This window comes from Myotis davidii, unplaced genomic scaffold (genome assembly GCF_000327345.1).
Source record: "Myotis davidii unplaced genomic scaffold, ASM32734v1 scaffold496, whole genome shotgun sequence".
In the NCBI taxonomy this organism is placed as follows: domain Eukaryota; kingdom Metazoa; phylum Chordata; class Mammalia; order Chiroptera; family Vespertilionidae; genus Myotis; species Myotis davidii.
The window spans coordinates 2,599,333-2,611,097 of record NW_006289398.1 but is presented as its reverse complement, the minus strand read 5'-3'; the positions used below and the strand labels follow the sequence as shown (position 1 = coordinate 2,611,097).

The 11,765-nt window shown below is 38.9% G+C and overlaps 1 protein-coding gene across 1 annotated transcript in view; it reads left to right on the top strand.

The window, feature by feature from the left end:
- SPEF2 (sperm flagellar 2) overlaps positions 1-11,765 on the top strand; it is a 127,495-nt gene that overhangs the window by 61,989 nt on the left and 53,741 nt on the right. The window contains exons 17-21 of the mRNA XM_006761794.2: positions 499-607; positions 1,629-1,786; positions 4,879-5,049; positions 8,626-8,700; positions 11,679-11,765. The exon at positions 11,679-11,765 is cut by the window's right edge and continues 77 nt beyond it. Coding sequence (XP_006761857.1) covers positions 499-607; positions 1,629-1,786; positions 4,879-5,049; positions 8,626-8,700; positions 11,679-11,765 — 600 coding nt within the window. The remainder of the gene's footprint in view (positions 1-498; positions 608-1,628; positions 1,787-4,878; positions 5,050-8,625; positions 8,701-11,678) is intronic.

Genomic DNA, 11,765 nt, shown 5'->3' with positions numbered 1-11,765 from the left:
TCTTTCAACATCTTATTAAGCATTTTCAGTCATTTTGGACCAAAGGTGGGGCCATATCTATTTGACTTTCTTGCATCAGTACATTTTGTTATGTCCACGCTGACAGGAGCCAGGCCAACAGACATTGTGAGAGTTTAAGAAATGTTATTGCATTCTCTCACAGCGGGCTGAGACCAGTGTCGGTGTCAGCCCCAAGAGGGGGGTTAGATCCTCTTATTTAGGGTAAAACTATGCAATAGGGGGTCAGGATGTGGGTGCATGAGTTGTTCAAGGGAGTCAAGGGAGGAGAATGCACAGGCCCAACAGGCAGAGGGTGTACTTCTTATCTTGCCTCCGCTGGCCCCAAGCTATGGGAAAAGGCTTTTAACAACATCTATTTCAGAAAACATGACCAAGCAGGGAAGAGTAAGGGCAGGTCACCCTAATACATTTTAACAGTGTGTCAGCAACTTTGACTCATTTTGCAAATTATCTAATTAGGTAATTTTCATGTCACAGCTAAAGCATTTTCAACGGAGACTTCTCAGGAAGATGTCGATCAGTATGTAGCTGCTAGAACATCAGATACGGATGGTGACCAGAATTTAAGAGACCAAATTCAGCATCGGTTAGTATAAAACGCAGTGTTCTTGCTTCTTGTCCTTTGAACAGACTGACAACAAGTCCCTTTGGGATCATCAGATCCAGGGAAAAGATGTATCTCCTAGCATTCAGTCTTTTACAGGTAGAGCAAAACTAAGTAGCTTTGATGTTGCATGCTAGCTTGCTGATACAGTCAAAGCACCAGTCACCATAACCTGGGAGGGAAGAATTAAATCAGGTAGCACCTCCCTCTGTGGTTACAGGAACTTACAAGTTCATTATATGGAATCCTAATCCAGCCCCTATTCAGCAAATGCTGATGAAAACCGTAAAATCTCAAAGAGCTGGGCAGCAGACTACAGAGTGTAGTTCGAAAACTACTTCTGGTTTGCTAAAATGAAGTTAAGCTTTTTTTTAAAAAAAAAGAAACTATTATTTTGGTTGCATGCAATTTGTTCATTGGAAAAGAAAATTTAAACAATTTTATGAAACCTTGAGGAGTCTAAAAATACATAGTGAGCCAGGGACAAGTAATTTGAGTGACATTAATTAAACCTACTGCCTCTCAGGGAACATAGGAAAGTTTCAAGAATCAGCTGCCCTCAAAAGTGGACTGAAGCAAGTAAGTCGGAACCAGCTCCACTTACTCAACGATCTCTTCAATTTCTATCTCGTAAGAAAAGAGTAGGTGACGTAGGCGGCTCAGGCTGCAGCTGCCCTCAAAAGTGTACTCAGCTCTTCCCCTGTGAGTGCAGGCCATGTATCCTAGGGGACTGAACTGCCACTAAAAGGTTCCTGAAATGATTCTATTTTAAACCTTCTTTTGTTCTTTCATACGCCTCAAAAATATGGCTTTTTGGTATTAAATAGTTTCTTCTTTAAAGTGAATCTTCTTCCAGTACCTGCAGAGTTCTTAAAGTTGGTCTTTCAGATTTAACTAGATTGGCAATGTGTTTTTTCATTATGGACGTGAGATAAATCATGCATAATGTTACTTGAATATTTCAATCAGTATGTGATGTTTATATAATATTTTGATATTGTAGCATTATAGGTTTCTTGGACAACTGGCCTTTATTGGAGCAATGGTTTACAGAACCGGAAAATATTCTGATAAAAATCAATGCTGAAGTAGATACAGAGTCTTTATGCCAAAAAGTGAACGAAGTAGTTGCGAATGAAATGGTTAAAAAAGAGAATAAAGGTAACTATATTTTTTTTATAATTTTGAGCTCATATAATCAAAATGTATGGTTTTAATGAATTTAGGAGGGAATGAGAGTGTGGTGACAAAGTCCTATTTTGGATTTGGATTATGCCATCTACAAATGTCTAATACCTCTGATTTTAGTTTTCTGCCACAGATGTTTCTAAATAAAATATTTTTTCTCTTTGTTTTAATTTAATTGAAATAGGCCATCTAGCTGAAAGCATTGTTTTCATATGTAAAACAATAGTAGCAGAGTTAAAATGAAGGCTGCTATAGAAAAGGGTAGAGCTATCACTCTGTCAACCTGAGCCTTCTAAGGAAGCAGTGCTCGAATCCTCCTTTTGGGAGGGAACACTAGGCAGTTTATCTTCCTCAATCTCCCCTTGTTGGTGTGAGTTTACTGATTAGGAACTGTGGACTTATATGCCTGCCTCTGGGGTACATATTACCCAGGTCAAACCATCCTGACCTCCTTCGTCTTTCATCTAACCAATAATAATCGTTCCATGGTACGATTGGAACTTACTATTGAAAGGGATGAGGAGTCATCCACTGTCAATGCCAGACTTCAAGTGGAACCCTACCCTTGAGAAATGATTTGCAAAATGTTTCCCTTTTATCAATGACCCCTAATTAAGCTGGCAACTGCAGTTTCTCAGATTAATTAAAAAATTGTCCAAGTTAGTCTCACAAGGATTCTAAAACTACCAGCTGCCCCTGGCCATTAGACTTGCGACCGACCTACCATCATGTGTCAGTTGCCTGACACTGAAGTAGCAGCCGGGTGTCAGGCACAACCACCTTGGGGGCTAGGACCTCCCGCTTAGAAAGACAAGCTCCTGGAACACCCACGTAAAGCTTTCAGACAAAATAAAAACCAGATCCGTCGATTATTTAAGCGGCTTAGCATGTTATTGGAAGGTCAGGTATGAGGCCGAGAGGAGGAACAAACCTCGCACAGCCATCTCAGAGTCTGGACTCGGAGGCAAAACCAGACTGATTCTAAGCTGTAGCCTCGAACACCTGCAGGTTAGAACCGATTTGTTTCTCTCAGCTATCCGTCTCACTTTAACATTTTCCTAAAGATTTTACATTCTAATCGCCGATTACATTAGCAGACTGAACTGCCACTTGTCTAAGATCTACAGTCCAATCAGTTAGTTATATTAACAAGTATTTTATCATTAACATACTAAACATTTACTTAGTACTCTGTTAAAAAATAAAAGGGTGTGGTGCTTTTATATATATTCTGATGCCCACAAAAATGTGACCATAATATGTAGTTAAATAGGAAAAGGCAGGTTATACAGTCAGTAATCTCATTTTTGTTTTAAAAGTGTGTCTATGTTTTCAATATGCACGGAAAAGAGTCCAGCAGCCTATGCAGTACTTGATGGTCAGGAAAGGAGAAAGGCGAGGAGCCTGAGCAGGCCATTTCCCTTTCTACTTATTTTTCTAAATTGTTTGATTTTTTAAAAAAATAGTAATTATATTACTTTATAATCAGAGAAAAAGTTAACTTCTATTTTGAAAAAAAATCTCCTAGAATGAAACCTCCTTGTTTGCTGAACTGCAGAGAGTAATCTAAGGGCAAAGGGAGGATGTCAAAGAGAAACAGCCAGACGAGAGTGTAGGGACTCATCGCCAGGGGTGCAGGCCATAAGGTTGTGGCCATTTCCAGCATGGAGGGCTTGAAGGTCCGGGAGGGCAAGGACAGTGTGCTAGAAGGGGTGAACTTGAATCATGAAAGCCAAAGGGCCTTAACAATAACAGGAGCCTGGGAGAAAACAAGCCAGCCACGCTCTGCTACTCAAGGCTCTGGGCTGGTTGTCCCCTCTGCCAGGCCACTCTTCCCTCCCTTACCCACAGGCCTGGCTCCCCGACTCCATTCAAGTCTTTGCTCAAACCCCACCTTCTCAATGGGCCTGCCTTCCTCAGCACTCTGTTTAAAACTTCATTGGCTGCCCCACAGCACTTTGAATCCCCTGTACTCTGTTCTATTTATCTTCTTAGCATTTATCACCTTCCAAACCTCTCATACAAATTAACTTATTCGCTGGCACTGCTCAGTGGTTGAGCGCCAACCTATGAACCAAGAGGTCACAGTTCGATTCCCAGTCAGGGCACATGCCTGGGTTGTGGGCTCAGTCCCCAGTGTGGGGCATGCAGGAAGCAGCCAATCCGTGATTCTCATCATTGATGTTTCTCTCTCTCTCTCTCCCTTCCTCTCTGGAATCATTAAAAATATATTTTTTAAAAAATTAACTTATTCATCACATTGATGGTTTGCCTCTCACCGCTAGAATGCAAGCTTCACGGGGCAGCGATGTTTCTCTCTCGTTTTATTGTTGTATCTTCAGCAACCAGCACTGTGCCTGGTGTTGTTTGTAGTGTAGTTAGTAGTGCAGTACTAACAGTAATAGTAGTAGCAGCAGCAGCAGTAGGAATAGTAGCAGGTGGTGGGTAGTGGTAGTCTTCCCTTATTGTTACAGCCCTTCCTTTCTTTCAAGGCACAATTCAGGTTTAGTGAATGGTTGTTACATGAATGAATCAACTGCTAAAACTCAGTGGCGTACTATGTGCTATTCTAAGCACTTTACATCTATTCACTCATAGACATTGGTGCTGCCATCTCCTTCCCCTTCCTTTTCCACCCCACCCCCATCTCCTCCACCACATTGCTCTCCACCTTCTCTTTACACTTTTTTAAATCTTGCTTTTCCATTGGAAATTTTGAAATAATCCTTTTTTCTATTCCACCACATTAGCTATGTTTAGATTGTTGCTTTTACATTTGGCACCCCCTCAACAAGCCACACACACACACACACACACACACTCCCCGTTCCATCCCCATCCCAGCCTCACCACGAACATCATCAGAGGGAAATGGCATTTCTTACCAAGCAGCGAAGCTGAAAATCTTAAGAACTGGATAGTTTAAGGGAGAGCCCGAAAACATAAATGTAGCCTTAAATCAGTATGGACAATTGATATCCATTTAGGTGGTTCATAGTAGGTCAAGTGAAATAGTAGGTGTTTGAGATTCCTAATCAAAGTTCACTCTTATCATCCTTTTGAAGTTAAAAGGGAACTAGAAGAAAAGGAAGCTGCGAAAAAGGAAGAAGCTGTCCTGGCTGAGTCTCCACCTTTGCCGCCGCCGCCGCCTCCCCCGCCTCCTGAACCAGAAAAGGAGAAGGAAATGCATCCCCCGCATGAGCGCCCGAAACCTGGCAAAGGAAAAGCACCAGCAGGTGATTGACGGGACCATCTGCGTCCTGTCCGCCCGTCTCATGTTCACTTAGAAGAGAATGGCAAACCGTAGTCCCAGTCCACTAGTCTAGAGTCAGACTCTGAGCAACTCTCATCTCATATGGAGACAAGCCATACGCTCAGATGGAAGTGGAAGAGCCTTAGTAGCTAAGAGCCTAGTGGTCACAAAGGCCAGGCACTTCACTGTGTCCGGGGCGGGGACCATGAAGTCCTCACACCCAGATCTACTGATTAGAATAAGTCCACAGATGGGAAGAGAAAAGGCACAGAGTATAATCAGGAATTTAGAGCAGATCAGGAGGACAGACGTCTGTGTGCTGAATTGTAGTTTGACGTATCGTGAGAACATCTTATGACATGAGAATTAGCATACGCAGGTATCCACAGAATAAGGGAACAAATCAACAGTACTCATTAGAGACTAGGATTTGTATGTAACTTAATCTTCAGTGCAGTATGATTATAAAAGGATAGAAGTATATTATGTAATATATACTATATGTGGATAAAGAGTTTGTGTAGAAAATATTTCATAGCTTACATGTTTTCTAGATTCTTAACCACTAAGGACTGTTAAGTTACTTGTTAGACAATGAAAATAATGACAAATGTAAAATGCTTAATTGTTGAAATGCATGATGTTGGTAGAATACCATCATAAATTTGGGCTGTATACATGAACAAATGTGGCCGTAGTTTCTGGTTTCAGCTTTATGAGTGGCAGGTGGTACAGTTACCCAAGTCTATCTGAGTATATCAGAAAAGATTTTAAATTATTTAAAAACAATATTTTTATTGACTTCAGAGAGAAAGGAAAAAAAAGAAAGAGATAGAAACATCAATGATGAGAGAGCTCGTCAATCGAACAAAATGGGGCTTAAGTAAAGGCAAAATATACAAACTCTAAAAGAGGGTTTTTTTTATCATATGAACAATAAAACATAAATCTGTGCCCTGCCTGGTTTGGCTCAATGGATAGAGCATTGGTCTGGGAACCACAGGGTCCCAGGTTCAGTTCTGCTCAAGGGCAGGTACCTTGGTTGCAGGCTCCTCCCTGGCCCAGGCCCTGGTCAGATGCGTGCAGGAGGGAATCAATGGATGTGTTTCTCTCACATCAATATTTCTCTCTGTCTTTCCCTCTCTCTTCTACTCTCCCTAAAAGTCAATGCAAAATATCCTCAGGTGAGGATTAACAATAACCAAAACAAAAGAAATGCACAAAGCTGTGAGTTAAATGTACGCCCTTCCCCACTATCTCACTGGGAATTAAAAACAAACAAACAACAATTCAGAGATTGGAGGAAAAATGGAAATCTTTAGAACGTCTGGTAGAACTGGGAAGACAGTCTCCACAGCAGCTCAAGTGAGACAGGCCTTCAACCTGTGGCTCAGCTCTCCCTCCCCCCACCCTCAGCCTGCTCACAGGTGGGAAGGTCCATGTACCTGAGCCAGGCCCTCAAACCAATCTCTGGTGTTTCTAGTCATGACACAGTTCAGTCTGAGTTTCTGAAGTTTCCTTGTGAATTTAAAATTGTTCTTGAATACTGTGCACTGGAGATATAATAAAGCTATTGTTGCTTCAAAGAGTGGTTGTATCTGCTGTCTCTTTTTTCCACCAAGGACAGGGCTGGTACCTGATCTTTAAACATGTACAGAAGGGTTCATCTCCAGAGGCCTAGTTTACTGCCTTCCAACTGTAATCTCTGTTGCAAGGAGATCGTGGTGCTTTGGGGCATTGGTGGGGCAATAGCCTCGCTGCCCTTAAAGCTCAGGGAAGCTTGGATAAGCAATTTTAGGAGGAAAATTTCCAGCAGTTTTTTTTTTAAATATAAAAATTTATAATTTTTTCAGAAGAGAAGATTTCAGAATTAAAAGTCTGAGGCCTCTGAACATGCCCAACTCAAACACTCAATTAGAATCACCTTTAGGTGTTGAGATACAAAGAAGAAGAATTTCTAAAAAAAAAAAAAAAAAAAAAAAATCAGGGTGGAAATGGGGTCAAGAGTGAGGCATAAGCATAGAATAGTGAGTATTACATGATTTGTGTCTGCATTTTATATATCCGCTGCAAATGCACTTGGGATTAAGCTTGAAATCTTCAGAGTTACGGTGTAGTAAAGAGTTTAGTATCAAATCTACTACCGAATGTCAGAATTCCATTTAAAACTAAAATTCTCAAGGTGATGAAATCACCCATGCTGCGAGTTAAGAATATTTGTTGAGATTTCAGAATATATTTTAAAACAGATAAAAAAAAAACAAAAAATGTGGACAGTGTGCATGCTGTCCCAGCAGAAATTAGACTTGCTCACAATACTTTATAAGTTGTGTTTAGGTACCTCTATTTTTACCTTCTTTTCTCTGTTGCCTTGAGCTTAAGTTTAGAGCAAGTTAAACAGTTGATTACCCAGAATAATGTTATGAAAGGAACTAGAAGGATATGTAGACTTTAATCATCATCATCATCATCATCATCATTTTATTAAGCTTATTTGTTGAAAAAGAAATGAATTCAAATGTTTGAATTTCTTATTTATTTATGAGTTTGGAGGTCAGCTATTTAGACGTATCCAGTCCTTTTATAGAAGTTAACAAAGACTCAAGGTACTCCTTCTCTATGTCTTACACTGGACTTATTTCTATGGACTCCTGGTTGTTGGATCTGAGATGTTTAAATCTAAGTGGTATGTGCTATGCATTTACATATTCTTATAACTGTCACTTATAAATACAAAGAATAGGTTCAGATGGGGTCTCTCTCCATCACAGGCATTTAAATTGCCCTATATATTCATCTTTCTACTGAAGAAAAATACTGTAGCTCCAGGATAAAGGGAAAAAATGATGAAATTTATTGACTGAATAATGCAGGATGTAGTGAAATTTTTTCAAGGAACCGATTTATTATTTGGGACATCTTATTGACATATAGATCATCAGTTTCCCATTTTCTCTCTTCCAATATATTTTGGACTAGATTTCAGGGAATCCATGATAAATATATCCAATCCACCCTTTGCATTGCTAATTATAGTCAACGCAAAATGGAACTGCAGAAGTCACAAGGTAACCAAGTCTGTGGTCGAGGGAAGTTCTAGGATGCGCCATATGAAAACATGTGGTTATTTAACTCTTCTTTAAGGTATTTTGGCATCATTCTATTACTGACTCAGTTGGGTTGTATAAGGATTCTTCAGTTGAAATAAATCCAAATACAGCCATACACTTCAAATGGATCTGTGACTAACTTTTAAAACTCTACAGGTCTGTTACCGTGAAGAATTTACAACCAAATCCCTTATAAAATGTTGGTGTTAAACTAGGACTAAACTTCTGTGTGACAGAATAGAATAGTTCTAATGAGGCTGTCATTCAAGAAGTTCTGAACCACAGGCTGTCTTCTGATGAATTTTAATGCATGGTAAAGACCTGAGCCATGTTATGGAGTTCACAAATGTAACTGTTTATCTGTGAGAAGTAACATTTGATTGCTTACAAATCATATAGCTCAGACTATTAAAACCATAAATGATATGTATGTGTTGAATTTTGTTTAGAACCCCCGCGAGGTAAGCAAGACTCTCCTCCAGAAGGAAAGGGGAAGAAAGGTGATACTGCACTCAAAAGAAAAGGTATATCTGATTAAATATAATTCTGCACTTTCTAACTGTCTCAGTGGAAAGCTAGACTATTGGTATACACTGAATACTCTTCTCAGGCATTTGTAAGCTATACACCCCTGCCGGAGAATATAACCTCATTGTTTCCACAGCCTGGCTCCTAGAAAAGGTCCTGCTGAGAAAAGTGATGCTTGTAAGGAATAATTTCAAGAACATCTAATATACAGAATATCCATTCATCACAGGTATTATAGGTGTTATCCTTGGGCTAAGCTATGCCATCAGAAAGCTACATACTGAACCTATTTCTTGGGTCCCATGGAATTGCTTTCACTGATAACCACTTTGGTATAAAATCCTCAATGACCTTCATGACATAACATAGCAGTGAAGGTGAAACATTCATTATACCAATAGTAATCTGGTATTATATCTTCTGAAGGGATAGCATGCCCACTACATCATTCAATGGCCCCTATAGGAAATCTTCGGTGAGAAATTTCATTTAGAATCAAGGGACAGGAAAATCTTTCTTCCTCTAAGTGGTTAGGTAATTAGCTAAAGTATAGCATTTCCTCTTTTTTATTTTTCTGTCTAAAAGTTTAGAGCAGATTAGTGACTCAGATTTAGTATCTATGCAGGGACCTAGGTCTCAATATCTGCCTTCTAATTCCTCCCCTGGTATTGACCTTCTACTTTAAGTTGTATTTTTCCTGACCCTAATTTCATTTATGCTTTTTTTCCTATTTTATCTTAATTATTTCTGTGAAATAAGGGATATATATTTTAAAGTAATTGACAGTTGGTAAAAGGAAATCCCCGCTTCTAAAAGCATGTTAGTTAGATTTATGTTGAAGCTGCTGCAATGGCCAGTTAATTAGAGCTTGAACGGTAGTTATGGATACAGACAATTGGCATTTTCCAAGGTGCGTTTGCATGGGTTGTCATGAAATGTGTACCTCTGTTTAACTTTCATTACAAATTGCCAATGTAGTTGCCTCCCAAGAGTGTGCAAAGTTCACAAAATGAAGTGCTAAAAAACAATCTTTATTTTCAACATTTAAAGATATATAACTATGAATTTCAAAGAGAATATCACCCTTCTCCGATCATGTAACTAGAGCCACTTGGTTAATTAACACTGACATAAAAATTTTAGCTGAAATGTTAAAGGCTATTACTTATGCTCACCTCTCACCTGCTTATACTAATAGGAGAATAATTTTCACGTTTACATGATTCATCCCTTGCTTTCTTAGTGTGATCAACAAAAACAAATGAAGGATTACTACAAAATCATCAAAAGTAGGAGTTAATTATACCTATGCATATTAGGTACTAAACCATCAAGTTAGACATAATAGTGCACATGCTCTACGATCACAAAAGTATACAGACTCTAACCAAACAACGAGCAGATACAAGTTCAACCAGTAAAATACATACACTGGAGTGATGGAGTTAGTTCAACTTAAGTAACTCCAGGGACTTACAAAAAAAATTGCTCTTATTTTACTGAAATTCTATTGTATTTAATAATATTTGAAATAGATGAAGAAGAAAATAAAACTCATTCTATCTCACATTGATAATTACAAGGTTCTTCTTAGGAATCTTTCTTAGAGAAATTTATCTTAAAGTGGCCATAGCATTCTCACTTTTATTGCATCTGAGCGTCAAGTCAAAGGATGAAAAATTATCAACAGAAAAAAATAGATAAACATTTTGGTTATGGACTGAACAAAGATTTTCTTAAATTTTTCTAAATTAAAAAAAATATCTAGATACAACATTAGACCTGTGGATAATGGATACTCTTTTTAAATAAATAAGTAGAACTCACTTAAACTACCTACAAAATACAATTGCCAATTTCCCCTCTACATATAATCCATATATTTTTAACTAGCATTAAAGTAGAAGATATATTTACTTCCTAAAGAGCATTTTTATTCAAAAAACATTACATACATATATTTTAGTGAAAGAATGTGCTCCCGATTCTACAGACATCTATAAACTGCATCTAGAATCTGGATTACTGATAAGTAGAATTTCAACAGAATGACTTTCTACACTCTGACAACCTCGATCCTTTAAGGAAGTAATGTTCTTCCTGAATCAAGGTGCCTTGGTCAGTCACAGTCTTTTAGATCATTAGGGTGCACTTAACAGGTCTCATTCCCATCTTGATGCTGAACTGAAAATTAGGTCTCTTCTTCCTTCTTTTCTTCCTCTTCTTTCTCCTCCTCTTTCTCCTTCCTCTCTCTTACCCTTCTCTCCCCTCATCTGTCCTCCCCTCTCCTCTTCTTCTGTCTCTTTAATGCCTTAATTCAGCCAGGCTATGGCATAGCAATGACCTTTATCCATACTCCCTGACTCCAGCAAGGAATAGAGTTTTCCACGCAGAAACTCAATGTCTCATGCAGGGAATGTGGGACTATTCAGGAGGTACCATATGCCTTTTTCTCTTCCCCCGCATCCCTCACCAGCTCTGGATAACCCCTACAATAACCTCCTCTTCTCCCTCGCCCCCCTCCCCTCCTTCCCTGGGCTTCAAGGAACACCAAGAACCATTTCTGTTATAGCTGCCCTCTTTCTCACTCAGGGTGAGGAGTTTCACGAGCCAGTTTTTGCAATAGTAAATGAAATACACTTTTCTCTAGACTCTAAACTTTGTAAGAACTATATGTTCCTTGTGGAAGAAAGGACAGAGATAAAAATAAAATATCAAGTTGCTTGTCATAGCCAAACGAACAAGAGAGGTTGTATTGCTTTAAAAAAAAAAAAACTAGTATTGGTATTACTAGCTAATGTCTGGGCTGTAGAAAATCAGGTTTATTATTTTTGATTAGTTGATGCTACCCAGAGTTGCTTAAAATGTAATTAATGAATTGCCTGAAGTCCATGGCATTCAGATATTTATTCGCCCGCCAGAATCTGGTCCCGTTCACCTACTTGTAGTGGAATGATTTATATGCATGTTTAAGGTTCTGCTAAAGGAAAAATGTCAGGAGGAAAAGCATCAGGAAGGAAATCACCTCCTGAATCCACAGTTCTATCACCTACCCCAATAG